The sequence below is a fragment of the Rhincodon typus genome, chromosome 48 (genome assembly GCF_021869965.1).
Source record: "Rhincodon typus isolate 14 chromosome 48, sRhiTyp1.1, whole genome shotgun sequence".
Classification (NCBI taxonomy): domain Eukaryota; kingdom Metazoa; phylum Chordata; class Chondrichthyes; order Orectolobiformes; family Rhincodontidae; genus Rhincodon; species Rhincodon typus.
Window position 1 is genome coordinate 4671970 of NC_063379.1, and position 24105 is coordinate 4696074.

Genomic DNA, 24105 nt, shown 5'->3' on the forward strand with positions numbered 1-24105 from the left:
AACTGCAGATGATGGAGAATCTGAGATAACAAGGTGTAGAGCTGGATGGACACAGCAGGCCATGCAGCATCAGAGGAGCAGGAAAGCTGACATTTCGGGCCTAGACCCTTCTTGGGTCTAGGCCCGAAACGTCAGCTTTCCTGCTCCTCTGATGCTGCTTGGCCTGCTGTGTTCATCCAGCTCTACACCTTGTTATCACTGTAGTTTGGTGTGTGGTTACAGTATCAGGGCTTTTTCAGGACAGTGATACCGATACTCTCTAATGTGTGTGTATCTGCAATCGCTATCTCCCTATCGAATCTCCCCAACTCTCACTCCTTGGCAAGTAGAGCGAGTTGCAGAGGCCGGGATACACAATTTTTGACAAGTATCAGAAGATCATGAGAAATAGGAACAGCAGTAGGCCTCTCCCAGCGTCTCGAGCCTGCTAATCCATTCAACAGGATCATGGCTGATCTGACTGTCCTCACATCCACTTTCTTGCCCTTCCTTGTAACCCTTGATTCCCCAACTGACCGAGAATCTATCTCAGCCTTAAGAATATACAAGGATTCTGCCTGCGCAGCTCTCTGTGGTAAGGAGTTCCAAAAACTCTCAACCCTCTGAGAGAAGAAGAAATTCCTCCTCATCGCTGCCTTAGTTCTGAGAAAGTACTTGGTGTGGGCAATGACGTGCTGAGTGAGAGTATATAAGAGGAGGGAACTAATGACAAATCACAGCAACGGAGCTCCGCCATTGTTTCAATCTCCCAGCTACCGGGAGAATAAGAATAAAGATTTGTCGATAACGCAGACAGAATGCCAATCATGGCAACTTGTAGCAGGCGCCGTCAAAAGTTGGAGGAGGAGGTAAAGCATCACAGCTGAGTGGGTCAAAGAGCAAGTGGCACACATGACATGTTTGTTAATTTGTTTCAAGGTTAAAGATATACGGTTGCAGTATAATGTGGATGAATGTGAGATAACCCACTTTAGTAGCAAAAACAGGAAGGCAGATTATTATCTGAATGCTGATAGGTTGGGAAAGGGAGAGGTGTAATGAGACCTGGGTGTCCTTGTAAACCAGTCGCTGAAAGTAAGCATTGCAGATACAGCAGGCAATGAAGAAGGGAAATGGTACATTGGCCTTCATAGCGAGAGGATTCGAGTACAGGAGCAGGGATGTCTCACTGCAATTGGACAGGGCCTTAGTGAGGCCACCCCTGGAGTATTGAATGCAGTTTTGGTTTCCTTATCCAAGGAAGGAATTACTGACTATGGAAGGAGTGGAATGAAGTTTTACCAAATTACTTCCTAGGATGGCAGGACTGACATATGAAGAGGAACTGGATCAGTTAGGACTACATGCACCTGAGTTTAAAACAGTGAGGGTTTGGGAGGAATCTCGTAGAAACCTTTAAAATTCTAACAGAACTAGACAGGCTAAACACAGGAAAGGTGTTTCCGATGACCCAGGGAGTCCAGAACCAGGGGGTCACAGTCCCAAGGATACGGGGTAGGACTGAAATGAGGATAAATGTCTTCACCCAGAGAGTGGGAAGCTTATGGAATTCTCTGCCTCAGAAAACAATTGAGGCCAAAACATTGATATTTTTCAAAAAGGATGATGAGTAAAGACTGTTTGCCCACTCTTTGGAATGGACGTGGAATTCCCATGAAGGTCATTGGGGAAAGAAAAGAGCAGGGAAGCTTTCTGCTCAGTTGTGAGCCCATTGTTTTCTCCGCCAACTAGAATTATTAGAATAAGTCATCAGACTTCACCACATTGAGTGACTTGTTTCTTATCCTGCTCAAATTAGCCAGTATGCTTATATTGTTAGGCTGAAGGGCCTTCATGGGCTCTTTAAGGCTTGATCAAAATAAATAAAAGAAGAAACTTCAATGCATAGCAAATTGATTAGCTTAATCTACTTAATATATTTACAAAGTAAATGAGTGAATCTATTAACAACCTACTTTATAGACAAACTAATGAGACAACCTATTACCTTAACCTACTTTATTGTGGTACAAACTAATGAGTCTCACTACCTTCTAGCTCACTGCGGACTGGAGCTGGAGGCACTTGGAGCTTTATCTCAGTTTCCATCGTCCCAATCTCATGAACCCCAACCCAATGATGAAAGTCCAACGAGTGGGACAAACTCCCCAGTGTTAATACCATTTTGAATCTAAGGTTACGTGCTATATCATCATTTCTTAGTACTTTCCTGGGTACTCTGTTGTGTGAAAAAAGGTTGGAAAAACACCTCCAGGTGTCTCCATGTTTTCTGCAAGGTCACCAGCTCTACCTTCCAGCCAAAACAGGAGTTTTTTTAACACTAGGTCTATTTTTAATGCAGCTTCCCATTTCCTTTACTCATTACCATGCCCAATTAACCCTTAATGAGAGATCATTTTTTAAGCCCAACGCTACAATGTTCCGAACGAGTCAACAGTTGCTCCACCTCAAAGTTAGCCTGCAAGCTTTCGTGGTGTTTTAAAGTGGTGAAAGGATCTCTATAAAAGGAATTTCTTTTCTTTTCAGACCTATTAACACATTACTCTAAGGACATCGAAGAGAATTCCCCACAATTTGCGGCAAATGTTGAGCATCAAAGTGAAGCGGTATTTGACCTTTGCAAATGGCCTCTTCGAGTGTCTGTGCTTCGCAGGTGTCATCTTTGGTTGGGCGTCCCTTGTCTTTGTACTGAAGAAGGAGGGATATTTCCACGATCTCTGTATCCCAGTCAGCAACACTAGTCACCATGGAGAGAGAAACAGCACCAGTAAGTGCATCGCTGACAGTGTGCAAGAGAGACAGAGTGAAAGGGAAAAGAACAGGATGTGGGGGCGTGGCAGTGAGACAGAGAGGTTGCGGAGTGTCGAGGGAGACGTAAGGTGAGGAAAGGGAAAAGGGGGATCAGGAATTATTGATTGCAAGGGTCACGCATCCTTGCCTCAGACATTGGCCAAAATATGATCAGCTTTGATCTTATGGACCAAACCAAACCCCCTCAAAACATATCAAGGACATAGCCTAGACCCTAGCTTTTATCTTACTTAAAGGCAAGTGAAAGGCTCTGTGTTCCAGATATGATTCAATTGGTCAAAATACTAGGCTTTAAGCAAAACCCTCTTTATTCTTACACCACAGTTGAAATACAAACAAAAAAAATTGGCATAATTTTAACTCTTTAGAAATGTTTTACAAGATAATACATTACTTAACTACTACTCGTCAACTATTCCAATACAGCAGCATCCCATAAATGTACCCTTGCAAAAGCACATTCAGCAAAACAGATTGCCCTCACTTGCTATCTCCTCCAATCCCAGAGAAGGAACACCAACAGAGTGAATTGAGCAGCAGCGAGAGACCTTGAGCTTCTGCAGCAGCAGAGAGAGAGCTGTATCCAGCAGCTTCAACTCCAAAACCCCAACTTCAACAATTCAAAGCAAAAACTAAAACCTTTGGTCAGTGTGAACCTGACTGCAGCCACTCTTGCTTCTTTTGTCTACTTTAAAAGAAAATCCCAAAGCTATTTACTATGCGTTCCATGGTACACACCTCTCAGCACCACCTCTCTCTAAGAGAAACAGGACAGAACAAATCTCTCTTAAAGGCACATTTTGTCCCACTTGACAAAAACAAGTCTCACCGTCTGACCTTAATTTTCAACAGTATTTCGGAGGCTACACAGTCTCCATAAACATCATAGGGTTTACTGTTGAACAGAGATTTAATTGGACCAGAAATATAGCTGAAAGAGCAGCTAAAAGAGTGGTCCAGAGTCTGTTAATTCTGCCCTAGTAACTCACATCTTTACTCTCCAAAGCTGGTCCAAGACATGAGTCAGGTCAGGCAAGGGATGATATATTCTGATGATCTAGTATATTGGTGATATATTCTAAAGGGAGGCAATGACCTAGTGGTATTATCATTAGACTATCAATCCAGAGACCCAGGTAATGTTCTGGGGAACGAGGTTCAAATCCCACCATGGCAGACAGTGGAATTTGAATTCAATAAACTCCAGGAATAAGAGTCAAATGTCGATGACTGTCAGTAAAAACACATTTGGTTCACTCATGTCCTTTAGGGAAAAGAAATCTGTCAGCGTTACCTGTTCTGAATTACATGTCACACACAGCAATGTGATTGACTTTCAATTGCCCTCTGGGCAATTAGGGATGGGCAATAAATACTGACATTGCCAGCAATGTCCATGTACTGTGAATGAATTAAAAAGATATATTATTGGCTGTATAAGTGCGGCTACATCAATATTCAAGAATACAAGCACCAATCAGTGCAAAAACCTTTCTCTTGATCTATACTCAAACCACTTCCTGGAACATTGCCTTTAATTTTAATGAGAAATGAAGTGGTGCTCCTTTCAAATCCAGAATGTGTTTCCCAAATCACATTGTAAATGTGAAGGTGTAATATGGGCTGCAGCATTACCAAAGCCTTCAGCACCTCCTCTGGCAGCTCATTCCATGCACACACCACCGTCTGCATGAAAAAATTACCCCTCAGATCCTTTTTAAATCTTACCCTTCTCACCTTAAATCTATGCCCTGTAGTTCTGGATTCCCTGACCCTAGGAGAAAAAGACCTTGGCTAGTCCCCCTATCTATGCCCCTCATGATTTTATAAACCTCTATAATTAATGAAATAGGATCAACTGCAACGTGAGACAACCTGATTCCATGAACTGTAAGACTTGAAAACTCAGAGCAGAGGCACCACTGTCAAAGACTAATCCCCATTACGTTGGATCCTATTACTGATTAAAAATCTTGAATATACTTAACGACCCAGCATCGACAGCCCTCTACAATAAAGGTCTCCATAAAAATTCACTACTCTGTGGTTAACAAAAATGTTCCTAATCTCTTTCCTCGCAATGTGAGCCCTTCGTCTGAGACGATGCCCTCTGGTCCTAGACTTTCCTCCAGGTAGAAACAACCTCTCTGCATCTACCCTCTCAAATCCTCTAAGAATCTTGTACGGTTTAATAAAGGCTCCTGTCATTCTTCTCACTCCAGTACGGACCTAAACCTATCCTCAGAATAAAATCCTTCCTTCCCTGGTATTCGCCTAATGAAACTTCTCAGGACTGCTTCCAAGGCCAGTATATTCCTCCAATTTAGAGGACAGAAGTGTACAAAGTATTCTAGATGTGGCCTAGTTTGTTTTTTTGTTCACTCATGGGCGTTGAGCATTGCTTGCTGGGCCCAGCATTTATTGCCTGTCCTTAGATGCCCTTGAGGAGGTTGTGGTGAGCTGCGTTCTTGAAGTGCTGCAGTCCTTGTGCTGTAGGTAGACCCACAATGCCCTGAGGGAGAGAATTACAGGATTTTGACCCAGTGACAGTGAAGGAATGGTGATGTATTTCCAAATCAGGGTGGTGAGATTCCCTCTATTTTTTGTCTCCTCTACCCTTTGAAAAAGACCTTGGTTATTCACTCTGTCCATGCCTCATATTTTAATAAACCTTTATAAGGTCACTCCACTTGTTAATCATTTCTGCACCTTTCAAGTTTCACAACATCCTTCCCATAGCAAGGAGACCAGAACTGAATGCAGTATTCCAAAGTGGACTAACCAATGTCCTGTACAGCTGCAACATGACATCCCAACTCCTGTACTCAATGCACTGACCAATAAAGGCAAGCGTACTAAATGCCTGCTTCACTACCCTGTCTACCTGTGACTCCGCCTTTAAGAAGCTATGAACCAACGGTCTCTTTGTCTGGCAACTTCTTCTCTCTCCTCTTCCTTTCAGGTCTCTCACTTACCCCCTCCCCTCGACCCCACTTCACTGTCCCTGTTTTTCACTCACTGTCATTGTCTCTCCTCCTTCCTTTGACCCAGTGGACTGTGATCTACAGGATCAGCACTTCACCCTGGCCTTCACACTGGCATCGTTCTCCCTCTGTTTCATCACCCTGCCTTGCGGATTCCTCTTTGACTACTGTGGCACAACGGTAACCAGATTCTTGGCCATGTGAGTTCTCAACTTTTTATCTGCCTAGGTTGTCGATTCTGTTGGGTTGCTTATTTGCTTTGGGGCGAAATATGGGAGCTGGGCAGGACAATGAGGGGTCCGGTTATGGGGAGCAGAGAAGGACAATGAAGTCCGAGGAATCACAAGTCTGAGAAATTCATGAGGGGTTTGGACAGAGAAGATCAAGGAAAGATGAAGAGGCAAGGGGCAGGCCGAAGATGAAGAGCAGGGAGTGAGGATAAGTAAGCTTACGAGTGACATAAAGATTGGCCGAGTGGTTGACAGTGAGGAGGAAAGTGTTAGTTTACAGAAGGATATTAATGGATTGGTCGGAGGGTCATTTTTGATTTGATTTGATTTATTATTGTCACATGTACCGGGCTACAATGAAAAGTGATGTTTTGTGTGCTACTCAGGCAGACTGAACCATACAAAGTGCATCAAGGCAGCAGAACAGAGTGCAGAATACAGTGTTACAGCCATAGGTAAGGTGCAGAGAGAGAAAGACATCGACATTAACCTTTGAGATGTCCATTCAAGAGTCTGATGATAGTGAGGAAGGAACTATTCTTGAATCTGTTCAAACCTTTATATCTTCTACCTGACGGAAGAAGGTGGAAGAGAGTATAACCAGGGTATGAGGGGTCTTTTATATGTTGATTGCTTTTCCGAGGCAGCGGGAAGAACAGGTGGAGTCAATGGATGGAAGGCTGGTTTGCGTGATGGACTGGCCTGTGTTCATGACTCTCTGCAGTTTCTTACAGTCTTAGGAAGAGCAGTTGCCAAACCCAGATAGGATGCTTTGTATGGTGCATCTATAAAAATTGGTAAGTCTTTATGGACATGCCAAATTTCCTTAGCCTCCTGAGGAAGTGGAGGCATTGCTGTGCTTTCTTGAATATTGTGTCAACGTAGAGGGACCAGGCCAGATTGTCGGTATCATCACTCCCAGGAACTTGACGCTCTCGACCATCTCCACCTCAGCACCATTGATACAGACAGGGGTGTGCCCTCCAGTCCGTTTCCTGAAGTCAATGACCAACTCCTTTGTTTTGCTGACGTTGAGGGAGAAATTGTTGTCTTTACACCATGTCGCTAAGCACTCAATCTCTTTCCTGTATTCTGTCCCTTCATTGTTCGAGATCCAACCTACAATGGTCAGCAGCAAATTTGTAATTGGAGTTGAGATGGAATTTGGTCACAGAATCGTATGTATATAAGGTGTATAACAGAGGGATAAGTAAACAGCCTTATGGGGACACCAATATTGAGGATTCTTGTGCAGGAGGTGCTGTTGCCTATCCTTACTGATTGCGGTCTGTTCATCAGGACGTCGAGGATCCAGTTACAGAAGAGGGAGCCGAGACCTAGGTCTCGGAATTTGGAGATGAGGTGTTTTGGAATTATGGTGTTGAAGGCAGAACTGTAGTCAATAAGTAGGAACCAAAAGAACTGCGGATGCTGTAAATCAGGAGGGAGGGTCACCTGACTCAAAATGTTAACTCTGATTTTCTCTTCACAGATGCTGCCAGACCTGCTGAGATTTTCCAGCAACTTCTGTTTTTCTGTCAATAAGTAGGAGTCTGACGTAGGTATCCTTGTTATTCAGATGTTCCAGCGATAAGTGTAGGGCCAAGGAGATGGCATCTGCCGTGGACCTGTTGCAATGGTCGCTGAATTGTGAAAGATCAAGGAAATCTGGGAGGGTTAGGTCACCCCACCAATTTTCACAAAGGAGAGGGAGAAGCCACGATGATGCGGTGGCTCAGTGGTTAGCCCTGCTGCCTCACAATAAAATAGAATAGAATATCCTTTATTGTCACGTGTACTCTAGTACAGAAGTACAGGTGTACAGTGAGAAGCTTTTACAATGGCTGTCTTTTAATGGCGCCATCTTAGGTACAAGTACCGAGATACAAAACTTAGAGTAAAATAAAATTTTGTTGTATGAAATGGGATTAAAAGGTAAGGTTTTACGTTACAGTCTGGTAAGAGTACCATACAGCAACAGCTCAGCACATGGCGCCAGGCCCAAGTCCAACAACTGTCCCACATCACACCAGCATCTAGTCAGCTCCTCACTGGCACTCAGTGGCAACAAGATAAGTCGCGCTTTGCCTCCTTCGCGCCACTCCAGGATTTGGGATTCCCCACACGGTGTTCCAGGGCTTGCAGCCCACGCAGTGTTTCGGCTCATTCCCCAGGCTTGCCGATTTTTGCTTCCGTTGCTGAGGAGAGATAATGGGACAGAAGAAGAAAAGACAGAAGACAAAAAGAACAGGCAGGGCACAGGAGCTCCGGCACAGTGCCAGGGACCCATCCCTCAGGCAACTGTATGAAGTTTGCACGTTCTCCCTGTATCTGCATAGGTTTCCTCCCCCAGTCCAAAGATATGCAGGTTAGGTGGATTGGCCGTGCTAAATTGTCTGGGGACATGCAGGTTAGATAGATTAGCCATAGGAAATGAGGTGTTACGGGGATAGGATGGCATGCTGTTCGGAGGGTCAGTGCAGGTTTGATGGGCTGAATAGCTGCTTTCCACACTGTATATTCTAGGTTGGAGAATGAGCTGCAGCATGGAGAGAAGCATGAAGGTGCAGTGGTTGGAGGGGCAATACTGAGGGCAGAAAGAGTAGAGATGGGAAAGAAAGGACAGAAGGTGAAAAGGAATTGGAGGGAAGAGGCAGGAGTTGGGTGCACAAGAAAGAACTTTTAGGGGAAGTTTGATGGGGGAAAGAAAAGTGGTTGAAAGGGTTTGGACTCGGAACTGGGTGAGGCCAGTCTGGGCATTAGTTGGAGTGAGAAGAGGAGGGGGCAGGTAATCAATGGATGGAGAGGACAGGAATAAAGGCAGAATAGCCCCATTGGTAATCATGTTCTGAGGCAACAAACTTTGTTTCATTGTGACCAAGATTCTGTATTTAGCGTGAGCTGTTCTAGAGTGGCCCATTTTGAATGTTATTGCAATAAACACCTTTAAAATATTTGTTACTTAATCAAATTCAGGAGGAATTTCAGCGAGAAAGGTCACATCACGTATCCACATTGCAATCTTGTTTATTATTTGGCCTTCTAGGGTATGTAGCTAAAAAAAGCCAGCATTTATCACCCATCCTTAATTGCTCTGGGGTGAGCGATAAACTGGTCTGAATGACACTGAGTAATTGGGATCTTATTTGGGTCAGATGAAAGGGAAAATGGAGCAGAATGTGACAATGAGAGAGCCTAGTCTTTTATCACACTTTTTTTTCATCTCCCTAGATCTCTTTACACCACTGCCACTTTAATGATCGCCTTCTCCACTGCAGGTGAGTCTAACACCTTGATGCTTGTTCGAAGTCTTAGCAAATGCGTAAGGATGAAATCCAGTCCGTAAAGCCTGTCAATAATTACCTAAAATATACAGAACCGAAAGATGTTATTCATTCTCATAATTTACTAATATTCCTTCCTGTCATAAATTCTCTCACATATCTGAATAATCATTATTGATTAGCACTCAGACTTCATAGAATCCCTACAGTGTGGCAGCAGACCATTTGGCCCATTGAGTCCACACCAACCCTCTGAAGAGCATACCACCCAGAGCCACCCCACTACCCTATCCCTGTAACCCTGAATTTCACATGACTAAACCACCTAACCTCCACATCTTTGTACCTGTGGGAGGAAACTTATGCAGGCATGGGCAGAATGTGTAACTCCACACAGACAGTTGCCTAAGGGTGGAATCGAACCAAGGTCCCTTGCACTGTGTGGGAGCAGTGCTAACCACTGAGCCACCGTGCACTTATCTTGGTTCACATTAAATACACATACTGTTCATCTCAACCAACTCATTGGTAAGCAAATTCCACATCATCCCCTCTCCCTGGCTTTGTGTTGTGTTCCCCATTGGATTCATTGATGAGTATCAGACATCGATGACCCACAGGCCCTCAAGTTGAACTTGACCTCTGTATCCTTCATCCGAAGGCTTCCTAATTCTAATGATCTTCATTACGGATCCCTCAGTTTTCTGAGAGAAAAGAGATTCAGCCTCCGTTCCTTTTCTGACACTTAAACCCTCACAAGTTCTTTTACCCCTTCTCTATGCACTCCCTGGGATGCCTCATTAGTCTTTACACGATGTGGTGACCTGAAATGCACATTGTTTTCCAAATACTACGAAACGAAATTCACATAATTTTGGAATGATTTCCGTTCTTTGCTATTTTATCCTTCTGGAAAATTCCCAAATAGTTGTTATCTATTGCCTGATTAATCTGCCTTGCTCCTTCTCCTAGATTGTGCTTTGGACTCTCTGGTCCCTTTACTCATTTGTCCTCTTTAGATTATTGTTTGTTTTTTCACAGTTGATACAGGTTGTCTATTCCCTGTCCAAAATGCAGCAATTCCAGTGTAAGCTTGTCAGTACTTATTTGTAAATGAAGTGCCCAATCCCATGCTTTCTCACACTGTGTTGTGGTCTTCCTTAGTATTGACTGTTCCCTTTCAATTTAGTGTCATTGGAAACTCATGTGGACAATGGAATGGAGAAGATGGAAGTAACATGTTTCTTTTGAAGTCCATGTTGCTAAATTTGGGGAGAAAAAAGCAGCAGTGCTGTCATCAGTGTTTGACTGTGTGAGGAATATATGAAGATTTACCGCCGTTGTGCTTAAAGTAATTCTTCTTTACCTAAGGATTGGGTTCGGGTTAGGGTTAGCGATCCTCTTATAAACTGTTATTGGCCCTGGAAGTTCTAGCTGCTGTACAGTCATCCAGGGTCTGTAGCCCAGAACATGGGTAATGAAGCTAGACCCATGATAAACGGTAGTAGGGACCACCTTCTGAACCTTCAGTCTCCCTTGGTAATGAATGAGTTCTCAATTCGCTGTACTCTCTGCTTTCCACACTAAAGCCTAGTCATGAAATGTTGTCAGTACAGAGAGCTTCTGTGTCTACATATTCCTCAGTCCCATTGTGAAACATTCCCCTTTTCCGAATCTGGAAAAGGATGGGAAGACATTGAAGCTTACTGTCAGAGGATGTGAATGGAGTGAGTACAGGACCAGCACAGCAGCAGTGCAGAGGTATACATTTATTATCAGAGGGACAGTACTGAGGCAGGACTGGTCTGCTGAATGTGCAGCCAGGAGTGGGATCGATACACTGTCATAGAGGCTATCCAGAGAGAACTTTTAACATTGAAGGAGGAGAATTGATGATCAAATAAACTTGCAAAGTACGGCTAATGATTAAGGGCTTCGCAGTGCAGGGGCAGTACTGTGGGTATCACTGGAACATAGGAACGGGAGGAGGCCATTCAGCTCCTCAAGCCTGTTCCACCATTCAATGACTGGTCTGTGGCCTAACTCCATATCTTTGGCCCATATCTATTAATATCTTTGCTGTACCAAAGTTAAGCTGCCCGACATATACTTTTCAACTCACGCTGAAGATGCATTAATCATAGAAGCATACAATCCCTACAAGTGCAGATAGAGGTCATTCAGCCCAGTGAGTCTGCACCAACACTTCAAACAACATCCCACCCTATCCCTGTAACCCTGCACTCCTGTGGCCAATCTACCTAACCTACACATCCATGGACACTATGGACATTTTAGCATGACCAATCTACCTAACCTGCACATCTTGGACTGTGGGAGGAAACCAGAGCACCTGGAGGAAATCCACGCAGACATGGGGAGAGCATGCAAACTCCACACAGGCAGTCACCTGAGGGTGGAATTGAACCCAGGTCCCTGGCACTGTGAGGCAGCAGTGCTAACCACAGTGCCACCCAAAAAAGGCATTGCTGAGATTTATATTCAGGATCCCCTGTTCATAAGGCAGGCGCTTTAAGCTATTAAGTAAAATACAGGTTAGAATAAAATCATTCATTCATTAACCCGTTGAGCCCTCCCATATTGCACTGCATCTTTATGGGAGTCCATTGTTCCTGTCTCATTGTTATTGACAGTGAAAATTGTCTGTCTTTTTCCCCACATTTCTACACTGCTTCAAGTGATGGACCACCTTGGCTATAAAGTGTTTGATGATGACATGACACATAGTTGCAGCAACACAAGTCCCTTTTTTATTTTTGTATCTCTTAACATTCTCACCCTCTGTTCTCTCGCAGCTTCTGCAGTACTGCTGTTCCCTGCAGCCTGCATGATTGCAGGAGGTGGAATCCTCTTCTTCACAACCAATGTACAGGTAACAGCCAATCACTTGGCAGAATATCTACAGGGAACTTTGCACTGTCAGAGACTCAACATAGAGACAAACTCAGAGATTGCTGAAGAAACTCAACAGGGTCTTGTAACATCTATAGAGAGAGAAACTGAGTTAATGTTACAAGTCCAGTGACCCTTCTTCATAACCCTTCTTCAGTTGAGGGTGTACAGCCCTGTCACAGAGTCAGTACTGAAGGAGTGCGACACTGCTGGGCTTCAGTAAGCATGCAGTATTACAGGATCAGCATTCCGAAAGTGTGGCAGTGTCTCATGGGACAGTACTGAAGAGTTCTGTATTGTCAGTCTGATAGTACTGAGGGAGCCCTGCATTGTATGAGAGTCTAATACTGAGGGAATGCTGCAGTGCCTGAGGGTCAACACTGAGTTGAGCCTTAACACTAAGTTGAACCTTTAGAGGGATTGACTATTGATTCTGTGTGAACATTGGCTGCATTTCAATGATGAATGTTGGCTAGCCTATCAGTAGTACAGCACGCTCTAATCCAGTAACCCCTCCTCATTACTGACTGGGCAGTATTCCGGTAGTACGGCTGTTCTGACCAAAAACCCCTCAGTACCTGAGACAGTGCAGCGACGTTCTGATACAGTGGAAAAGCAGTACTTCCCCACAAATAGTGTGTAGCACCGCTTCCCAACTAAAGCTCTGAAGTTCGAGGGCTCCCTCAATATTGCCACTCTGACCGTGCAGTGCTGAACCTTCAACAGGGCAAACCCTGGCTGAAAGTCCAGTATTTTAATCAGACTAATCTCTTTCAATGGTGTAGCATGCTCTTCTGATTTTTCTCATCCAGCCCTCCACAGTAGGTCAGCATTTGTTGAGGGCGGTTATTTGTCAACCGCTGTTGGGTCATTGTAGGCCACACCAGCAAATGACTTTCCATCCTTGAAGGGCATCAGCAAACCAGTGGTTAGCACTGCTGCCCCCCTGTGCCAGGGATGGGGTTTAGTTCCAGCCTTGGTCGACTGTCTGTGTGGAGTTTGCATGTTCTCCCTGTGTCTGTATGGATTTCCACCCACAGTCCAAAGACGTGCAGGTTAGGTAGATTAGCCATGGTAAATGTGGGGTTATGGTGGTCTGGTGGATCTGGGCAGAATGCTTTACGCAGGGTCAATGTAGACTTGATGGGCTGAATCACCTCTTTCCACACTGAGGGATTCTATAAATTGACTGAAGATCCCAGCACCTACCGCTCTCTGGGAAAGCAAATTCCACAGATTCACGACCCTATGAGAGAAGTAATTCCTCTTCAACTCTGTGTTAAACTTGCTACCTCTTATGCTAAATTGATGACCTCCCATTTTAGATTGCCCCACATGAGGAAACATCCTCTCTATGTCTATACTGTGCGAGATATAGCTCTCTTAGTGCAAGGCTGAAATTGGATCCAGGCCTATTACCACTCGGAACACACCGCTGATGGCCAGAAGGGTTTGAAGGATTTACATTCCCTACCCGACCCCTCCCAACTCACTGATTGTTTCTGTTCTCTCTGGCCACCAGACTGGGAACCTATTCGGGAACAAACGCTCCACTGTCATCACGCTGTACAATGGGGCTTTTGGATCATCAGCAGCCATGTTTCTACTGGTGAAGGTGAGGTGCGTGACCAGCAAGCTCCATCTCAAAGGGAACAAACAGATGGAGTGCAGGGAGGAATACTGTTCTAAACGGTGCTTCACTTAAACTTAAGTTAGGAGAGTGTGGCAGCAGATAATGTACTAGCCTTAACCACCTTCCAGAAAAAAAATCACTGCCTTTTTAAATTCATTCATGGGTTATAGTGTCACTGGCCATTTATTGCCCATTCTAGAGGGCAGCCTTAAGTCAACCTATGGGTCTAGAGTCCCGTGTAAGCCAGACCAGGTAAGGATGGCAGTTTCCTTCCCTAAAGGATGTCAGTGAACCAGATGGAACAAAAACAGAAGTTGCTGGAAAAGTTCAGCAGGTCTGGCAGCATCTGTGAAGAAAAAAATCAGAGTTAACATTTCGGATCCAGTGTTCTGAGGAAGGGTCACCGGACCAAAGCATGAACTCTGATTTTTTTCTTCACAGATGCTGCCAGACTTGCTGAGCTTTTCCAGCAACTTATGTTTTTGTTCCTGATTTACAGCATCGGCAGTTCTTTTGGTTTTTATTTAGTGAACCAAATGGGTTTTTACAACAATCGACAAGGGATTCATGGTCATCAGTTGCTGGGTCTGTGGATTAATAGTCCAGTGATAATACCACTAGGCCATCGCCTCTCCACCTGCAAGGATGGTAGAGACAGAAACCCTCATCACATTGGGGAAGTATTTAGATGTGCACTTACAATGCTAAGGCTTTGGGCCAAGTGCTGGAAAATGGGATAGGAAAGTTAGGTGCTTGTTTTTGACCGTTGCAGCCTCGATGGGCTGAAGGGTCTTTCTCTGTACTGCTAATCCTCTGTGGATATCTTCCCATTGCCAGAGATAATGGCTGACGGAGAGGCTGGGCAGAATGGTGGTTAACTGTGGAGAATACATGTGTGTGACAACAGCAGAGAATGGACTGAGGTACAAGGAGGTGGCAAAGAAATCAAAGATACAGTAAAATTGAGAGCCAAGGAATGATTGAGGAAGCAGTGAAAAGGCAGGACGGTGTATGAGAGAAGGCTAGAGAGGCATTAGGGACTGAACAGGAATGAATTGGTTGATTGTGTGGACATCACCCTGTGTTTGTGTGGGTTTCCTCCAGGTGCTCCGGTTTCCTCCCACAGTCCAAAGATGGGTTAGGGTGGATTGGCCATGCTAAATTGTCCCATGGTGTCCAGGGATGTGTAGGTTAGGGTGGATTGGCCATGCTAAATTGTCCCATAATGCCCAGGGATGTGTAGGTTAGGGTGGATTGGCCGTGCTAAATTGTCCCATAATGCCCAGGGATGTATAGGTTAGGGTGGATTGGCCGTGCTAAATTACACATAGTGTCCAGGGATATGTAGGTTAGGTGGATTGGCCATGGGAAGTGCAGGGTTACAGGGATAGGGTGGGAAGATGCTTGGAGGGTCAGTGAAAACTCAGTAGGCCAAATGGCCTCTATCTGCACTGTAGGGATTGTGTATTTCTATGAATGAGGAAGAGGTGGAAGGATTAAATGGAGCCTTGTGTGAGCTGGCAGTAATACGTATTTCATTTCTCCTCATGCTGACACATCTTTTCTAGGGTTTGTACGAGTCTGGTGTATCCCTGAGATACACGTTCATCTTCATCAGCTGCTTCAGCTTCGTCCAAATTTGTAGTACCCTTTTCCTGCTCCCACGGACGCAAATTCCCTACCCGCTCCCAAAGGTCTACAGCTACGGGTAAGGAGAAGAACAGTGAGTATGTCTAAATCTGCAATCCAATCAAAGGATTTAGGTGGTTTCTCAAAGTTCAATGGAAAGGCTAGAATCTAATTGAGGAATTTCCAGAGCTTTTCAGAGGGTGGCATAGTGGCTCAGTGGTTAGCACTGCTATCCAACAGTACCGGGGACACAGCCTTGCTCCGGTTTCCTCTCACAATCCAGAGATGTGCAGATTGGCTATGCTAAATTTCCCCATAGTGTACAGCCAAGATCCTATTGAATGCTAGAGCAGGCTGAATAGCCTACTCCTGTTCCTATATCTAATGGATTGAATCAAGATTGAACCCTTGAATTGATGGTAATGGCAAAATGGGGAATATGTCAGTCCATGACGTTACAGATTATGATTGAATACGGTGCTGCTGCTGTTGAGGGCCCAAATTTCCTTCATGATGCCCAGTTTTGAGTCATGCAATCTGGTGAAATTGATCATATTTAGCAGAATAATAGTCTCATTCAACATAACAGAAGAAATCCTTAGTGTGAATGATGGAATCCTTCTACATAAGGACTCAGCAGAGACCGCCCGTATCTATACTCTGATGGGAGATGCCTCTGTTATAAGTAAGTGGTCAAGTCAAATAGGTTTTGCCCTTCTTGTTGATGCCCCCAGCCCCTGCCATAGACCAAGTGGAGCAGTTGTATCCTTTACGTTTGAATGTTGGTCTTGTAGAGACACTCTTTGTAATGGATATTAAAGTCCTCCACCCAGAGCACATATGTTCCCTTGCCATGCAGTGTTCACCCCATTTGGAGTTCCACATGAATGGGTACTGATTTATCTGTCGGAATTGCCCCTTTCTGTCTGTTGTGTACCATCCTGCATTAATTAGATATCCCCTCTTCGTTTGTACAAAATAGTTTTGATTGTCCGAATTGTGCCTTGTACTTTACAAACAGATTCTTTCCCTGTTTGGATAGGATCACTTGGACACATTTCGGATTGAAATCATCATGCCAAGAGCAGGAAACTATGAGCCAGATGAAAGCTGTAAGAAGTGGAGATGGAACCGTGAGGTGGACCCCCAGGAAACGGATGGAGCTGGAAGAGCCTGACAGGCAGATGTTTAAAATCATACAACCAGACGGGGGAGACGGAATGGAAAAGGAGGAAATGATTGATAGTTTGAAAACTCAGACCAAAGGACCAGGAGGTTCAAAAACATTCTCCCTCTCTGCCACCCATTCCCACCCTCTCTCCTGTCTTGTCAATTCCCTTTTCTCCTTCCTCCTGTCCTTCCCATTGGGCCAAGGAGTACGAGATGGAGTTTAATGCAGATAAATTCAAGGTGTTGCATTTTAGTAAGGCAAGCCAGAGCAAGAATTGCACAGTTAATGGTAGGGCTGTGGAGAGTGTTGTCGAAAATAGAGACGTAGGGGTGCGTAGTTCCTTGAAAGTAGAGTCACAGGTAGACAGGGGTGATGAAGGAGGCGCCTGGCATGCTTGCTTTCATCAGTCAGAGTGTTGACTATAGGAGTTGGGATGTTTGTTACAACCTTACAAGATATTGATAAGGCCACATTTGGAATGATGCATGAAATTCTGGTCGCCCTGCTTTGGGAAGGACGTTGTTAAATTGGAAAGGGTGAAAAGAGGATTTACAAGTAAGTTACCGAGACTGGAGGGTTTGAGTTATAAGGAGAGGTTGGGTAGGCTGGGACTTCTTTCCCTCAAGTGTAGGAAGCTGAAGGGTGACCTTATAGAGGTTTATAAAATCATGAGGGGCATGGATAGGGTGAATAGTTAAGATCTTTCCCCCAGGTTAGGGGAGTCCAAAACTAGAGACATAGGTTTAAGGTGAGAGGAGAAAAATTTAAAAGGGACATGAGTGGCAACATTTTCTCACAGAGGGTGGTGTGTGTATAGACCAAGGTGCCAGAGGAAGTGGTAAAGGCGGGTGCAGTTGTACCATATAAAATACATTGGAACAAGTGCATGGATAGGAATGGTTTAGAGGGATACAGGCTAAATGCAAACAAATGGGACTAGTTCATTTTAGGAAACGTGGTCGGCATGGACAAGTGGGGCCAAAGAGTTCAATTGCAGGCTTCGTGAGGAAAACGTGTGAGAGTTGGAATTATGTCATGAAACATCTCAAAAGGCCAGGACAATCAGAAGGGGTCAAAGGTCACATTCTGTTGCCTCAGCTGTTGTGCTGAGGGAATGGAAGGTTTCTGCCTGCCACTACTTTTGATTTTGTTCTTGTTTTTCAGTGATCTGCGCAAATACGGACTTGTTTCTCTCTTCCTCAGCTCTTCCCCCTTTTAACTCTTTGTTTGTCCCCCCCGCCTCCCCTGCTACAACCCAACAAGCAGCGGAAAAGGACATCCCCTCGTTCAGGAGCTGCATCCTCTCAAAGGTCTTCTTCACTCACCTGCTCTGGCTTTCAGTCATACAACTCCGGCATTTGCTCTACATCGGTACCCTCAACCCCATGCTCAACCTGCTCGCCAACGGTGACTCCAGGCAAGGTAAGGAGGTAGAGGAGAGTATACTTATGGCAGAGGGTACCACTGGGGTGTTGAAAGAGAAGGAGAGAGACTGCGACAATGGAAGGGAGGAAATAGATTGGCACGGCTATGAAGATTAAAAACAGAAAAATGCAAGAAAAAGGGTGTGTAGATCTATTTGGTGGAATGGCAGCTAGTGAGATAACATTTATTGCTGAGTCCTAATGAGCACCTCACTCTGCATTTCACGGCTAGCCACGGTTCTACTTTCACATAAACAGGAGGCTGGGAAAGCACTGGGGCTGGGAGCTGAGCCCCAGTGGCTTAATGGATAAGGCAGTGGCCTCCTAAACCAGCGATTGTGTGTTCATGTCCCATCTGGGGTGTTTGGCCATGGGGCCCTCATGTGGTGCAGTGGAACCATACCTACCTCTGGACTGAGAGACCCAGGTTCAAGACCCACCTGCTCCATAGGTATGTAGTGACATCTTGAGCAGGTTGATTAGGGGGCAAGGCCTTATAGCTTTTCACCACAATACACAGTGATTTTCAGTCCAGATTTAGATATTTGTTTTTAAGCAACCTGTCCAGGAATGTTACGGCACAACTCTGGAGCAGGTAGGACTCAAATCCTGACCTCCTGGCTCAGAGGTATAGACACTACCACTGCACCACAACTGTCCTCCAGTCCAGGTTTATTAATCACATTTAAATTTCACAAGCTGTCATGGTGTGATTTAAACCCATCTCTAGAGAGCATTATGCTGGCTGTCAGAATTACTGCCTTGTAACATTGCAACGTCGTCACCATCTCTCCCAATAGAGGCAGAAATGGGAGTCAGTGGTAATGAGAGGGAAAGCAAGAGATGGTCAATAGGACGGGAGAGTTTCCTCTCCCTGGTTTCAGGGTAGCAGCTGGTGACTGGGGAAGTTTCGCACAGGTCAGTGTTAGGATCACAACTATAGACATTATATATTAACCATCTAGACAAAGGATTGAGGGCATTGTTGCTATGTTTACAAATGACACAAGGGTAGGTTGGAGGGACAGGTAGTGGGGAGGCTGCAGAAGGACTTGGACAGGATAGGAGAGTGAGCGAAGAAGTGGAAGATGAAATTCAGTGTGGGAAAGGATGAGGTTATGTACTTTGGTAAGAAGAATCAAGGCATAGACTATTTTCTAAAAGGGGAACAGCTTCCAAAATCTGAAGCACAAATAGACTTGGAAGTCCCAGTTCAAAATTCTCTTCAGGTTAACATACCAGCTCAGTTGGCAGTTAGGAAGTCAAATGCAATGTTAGCATTAATTTCAAGATTGCTAGAATACAACAGCAGAGGTGTATTGCTGCGGATGCATATCGCTCCGGTCAGACTGCATTTGGAATATTGTGAACACTTTTGGGCCCCTTATCCAAGGAAGAATATGCTGGCCTTGGAGGGGGTTTGGAGGAGGTTTACAAGAATGATCCCAGGGATGAAGGGCTTGTCATATGTGGAGAGGTTGAGGGCTCTGGGTCTGTACTCAATGGAGTTTAGAAGGATGAGAGGAGATTGATTAAAACTTACAAAATACTGAGGTCTGAATAGAATCAACAAGGAGAAGATGTTTCCATTGGTAGGAGAGACTACGACCCGAGGGCACAGCCTCAGAGTGGAGGGATGACCCTTTAGAACTGAGATCAGGAGGAATTTCTTCAGCCAGAAGGTGGTGAATCTGTGGGACTCATTACTGCAGAAGGCTGTGGAGGCCAAGTTATTGAGTGTCTTTAAGGTAGAGATAGGGTGGGTTCTTGATTATAAGGGGATCAAGGTTTAGGGGGAGAAGGCAGGAGAATGGGGTTGGGAAACATATCAGCCATAAACGAATGATGGAGCAGACTCAGTGGGCCGAATGGCCTCATTCTGCTCCTCTACCTTATGGAGAGAGAAAAAGAGCAAAGGTTAGAGCACAGAGTTTAAATTCTGCATTGGAGTGGGTGACATTTTGCTGATGTGCACTCTCAAGGTAAGGAGCCAGCTCCCTGTGTCTCAGGACTTCTGACTCTGTCTGTCCATCCAAGGGTAAGATCTCAGCCCCATGTAAAACATACACTCTGCACATTGAGCATGAGCTCAGCAGCTGTTCCTGGAGCAGCAATTCAGTAACATGAGCTGAAAGGCAACAGCGTCTGATTAAGTATCAGCAATAAAACTGGGAAATCCATTGTTTGTGTTCTGAAATCAATTAGCAATGGTGACCAGGGGGAATTCAAATTGTGGTAACACGAAGTTGGCCTACTAATGTGTTTTTGGGAAGCTAGTTTGCAATATAAAACCTGACCTACCATTTCTAAGTGATTGCTAGGATATGGTTTTCAGTCTGATTTAATTTTCCCCTAAGTTTAATCCTTACCTTCCAACTTCACCTTCAGGGACAAATGAAATCACCACTTCCTGAAAGCCAGTGCATGAAGTGTATAACTGGACAGAAGCTTGGTAAACTTCCATCATCTTTTGTTTGGAAGGTTGCACTGTAGAAAACAACAGCTTCCCTCCCCACCACCACCTTCCTGAGGATAATGCGTACGAGCCTTGGCAGTTCAGCACTTGTTACAGTTACAGTTTACTCATCCCTCTTTTTTTTGTTTCTGTCCCTCAGTAGGCAGACTGACAAATGCCTTTGCCATCACACAAATGGGCAGTGTTTTATGTGCCCCGTGGAACGGGCTGATTATGGACCGGCATAAACGCAAAGGGAAACCAGCAGCTGGTGCCTCAGGTAATTGAAGTTTCATGCTACACCTCTGTCCCTGGTGTTCAATCACCCAGTTCCCAATACACAAATTCAGAAGGCAATTCCTAGAATTGTTCAGGGCAGAAGACAAGTAAATTTTAAAGATTGTGAGGTTTCCTGCCTCAACTACCCTCCCAAGCAATGCATTCCACACACCCGCTACGCTCTGGGTGAAGATCTTTTTCTTCAAATCCCCTCTCAACCTCCTGCCTCTCACTTTGAAATGATGCCATCTTGTTATTGACCCCTCCATAAGGGGAACGGCTGCTTTCTATCCTGTCCATGCCCCCTTGTAACCTCATACACCTCTATCAGGTCCCTTGTCAACCTTCTCTACTCCAAAGAAAACAACCCGAGCTTATCCAGCCTCTCTTAATTGCTGAAAAGCTCCATCCCAGGCAACATCCTGGTGAATCTCCTCCAGTGCAATCATATCCTTCCTATAGCATGGAGACCAGAACTGCACCAGAACTACTCCAGCTGTGGCCTAACCAAAGTCCTGTACAGTTCCAATATGACCTCCGTGTTCTTATAATCTGTGCCTCGACTGATAAAAAGTAAGCGTTCCACCCACATTCTTCACTGTTCTACTAACTAACCTTCAGGGGTTTGTGGACAAGCACCCCAAGATCCCTCTGTTCCTCTGAGCTTCCCACTGTCCTGCCATTCATTGAGTACTCCCTTGTCCTGTTTCTCCTTCCAGAGTGCATCACCTCACATTTATCAGTGTTACATTCCAAAGACCTTGGAATGCAGGTTCATAGCTCCTTGAAAGTGAAGCGCCAGGTAGACAGTTCTGAGGAAGGGTCACTCAACCTGAAACATTAACTCTTATTTCTCTCCATAGATGCTGCCAGACCTGCTGAGCTTTTCCGGCAATTTCTATTTTTGTCCCAGGTAGACCAGATAGGGAAGAAGGCGTTTGGTATGCTTGCCTTTATTGGTCAGTGCATTGAGTATAGGAGTTGGGAGGTCATGTTGAGGCTGTACAGGACATTGGTTAGGCGACTTTTGGAATACTGTGTTCAATTTTGCTCTCCCTGCTATAGGAAGGATGTTGTTAAACTTGAAAGGGTTCAGAAAAGATTTACAAGGATGTTGCCGGGGTTGGAGGGTTTGAGCTGTAGGGAGAGTCTGAATAGGCTATGGTTATTTGCCCTGGAGTGAAGGAGGCTGAGGGGTGACCTTACAGAGGTTTATAAAATAATGAGAGGCATGGATACGATGAATAGCCAAGGTCTTTTCTCTAGGGTTGGAGAGTCAAATCTAGATGGCATAGGTTTAAGGTGAGAGGGGAAAGATTTAAAAGGGACCTAAGGGGCAACTTTTTCACACAAGGTGTGGTGCGCGTATGGAATGAGCTGCCAGAGGAAGTGGTGGAGGCTGGTACAGTTACAGCATTTAAAAGGCACCTAGATGGGTATATGATTAGTAAAGGTTTAGAGGGATAAGGGCCAAATGCTGGAAAACAGGACTAGATTAATTTAGGATATTTGGTCGGCATGGACAAGTTGGACTGAAGGCTCTGTTTCCATGCTGTACAGCTCTATGACTTTCTGATGCTATCTCAGGTATAAACATTCCATTTCCTTCCAACTTCCAAATGCCATAGATTCTATGAATCTAAGTGTGATCATGAAACTCCAAATTGAAATTAATGCCAGTGGGATATCTCCTGATCCACTCCATCATAGTCTCGGTTCACCTTGGTGTCAATACTGGGTGCCTTACCAGACTCGATAAAATGCAGATCACTCCCAGTCCCAGGTAATCCAGGTTTAAACACACCATTCACTGATGCTGCTGTGGTTGGAATATGTCTCTTTCCTACAGGCAGGGATTATCTTCATGGCTGTTTTGGTGATTACTGAGTGCTGATCAAATGTTTGTTGGTATAGTTTAATCTTCCTCCTCTTTATTCCCCCACCCCCAGAGGATTGTGCCACCTCGCAGAAGCTGGCTGCCATGAAGTCGGCAGTACTGTCTCTCACCATTACTGTCACACAGGCTATCATGTTTGCCGTCTGTGCCACCATCCCTGTGCTGGAGGCTCAGTACCTGACCTTCATCTTACAAGTGGTCACTCGCGCGTTCCTGTACGGAGGGGATGCAGCATTCATCGCTCTCGCGTAAGTCAGTGCGCGACTCCTAAACCTGTTTCGCATGGCAACACTGTCAAAGACTTGATCTGCTGCTTTGGGAGCAGGAGTCTAGATAGACTCTGATACACTGAGTGGTCTGGCATCCTCAAACGGGGGCCACATCATCAGAGTCTTCCCAGACCCATTGGTCTGCTCCCTCAGAGAGAGAGACAGACAGACAGACAGAGGCAGCTGGTGGTGGTTTAACCTGAGGTTCTCAGGCCAGGACAGATGTTGAGAAGGAGAATCCTACATGGTGACCTCAGCGGGAATGGGAATTGAACCCATACTGTTGGCATCACTTCCCAGCCATCCAAGCTAACCCAACCGCTGGGGTGAGGTGGGGTTGGGGTGCAGTCAGAAGCCAGTTGTCATGCTGGGTCTAGGATTCCCAGGACTAATAATCCAGGCCGGAGCCAGCTTACTTCAGAGGCATATGGAAACCAGAGTCCTGTAGATTGCGCAGGGAGGAGACGCTGGTCTAGTGATTTTGTCACTGGGCTATTAATCCAGAGACTCCGGAAATGTTCTCCCCACTTGGATTCAAATTCTGCCATGGCAGATGGCGGAAGTTAAATTCAATTCAAAAACATCTGGAATTAAGAGTACACCAATGATCATGAAACTGTTGTTGACTTGTGAAAAACCCAACTGGGTTCACTAATTTCCTTTAGGGAAGGAAACTGCCATATAACTTGTGAAGCTGGAAAAGCACAACAGGTCAGACAACATCCAAGGAGCGGGAAAATCAATGATTTGGCCAAAACCCTTTTGTCTGATCTACTGTGCTTTTCCAGCTTCACATTTATTGACTCTGGCTTCCAGCATCTGCAGTCCTTACTGTCTCCATGCTATCCTCACCTGGTCTGGCCTACATGTGACTCCAGGCCCACAGCAATGTGGTTGACTTTTAATTGCCTTCTGGATAATTAGGGATGGGCAATAAATGTTGACCCAGGTAGCAACACCCACATCCTGTGAAGGAATTAAGAACTTTTAAAAATTGCGTTGAATGCATTCACGCTGTTAGAGTTGGATCCCCGTATCCTGCAAACTCTCGCTAGCCTCTTACATCAGGGATTTTGAGAGGAGATCCATCTCAGGCATGACACTGTGGCGTAGAAAGGGTTCAGTT

At 45.0% G+C, this 24105-nt stretch overlaps 1 protein-coding gene across 5 annotated transcripts in view; it reads left to right on the forward strand.

The window, feature by feature from the left end:
• The window catches only part of LOC109923510 (equilibrative nucleobase transporter 1-like), a 30227-nt gene that overhangs the window by 1990 nt on the left and 4132 nt on the right, over positions 1-24105 (forward strand). For 3 of the 5 annotated variants that reach the window (XM_048620872.1, XM_048620869.1, XM_048620873.1), the window contains exons 2-11: positions 2527-2767; positions 5863-5995; positions 9257-9303; positions 12126-12202; positions 13745-13837; positions 15424-15563; positions 16527-16759; positions 17919-18077; positions 20695-20814; positions 22763-22958. In XM_048620872.1, coding sequence (XP_048476829.1) covers positions 2584-2767; positions 5863-5995; positions 9257-9303; positions 12126-12202; positions 13745-13837; positions 15424-15563; positions 16527-16759; positions 17919-18077; positions 20695-20814; positions 22763-22958 — 1382 coding nt within the window. In that variant the 5' untranslated portion in view covers positions 2527-2583. The remainder of the gene's footprint in view (positions 1-2526; positions 2768-5862; positions 5996-9256; positions 9304-12125; positions 12203-13744; positions 13838-15423; positions 15564-16526; positions 16760-17918; positions 18078-20694; positions 20815-22762; positions 22959-24105) is intronic. The other 2 variants (XM_048620871.1, XM_048620874.1) reach the window with 2 other exon arrangements.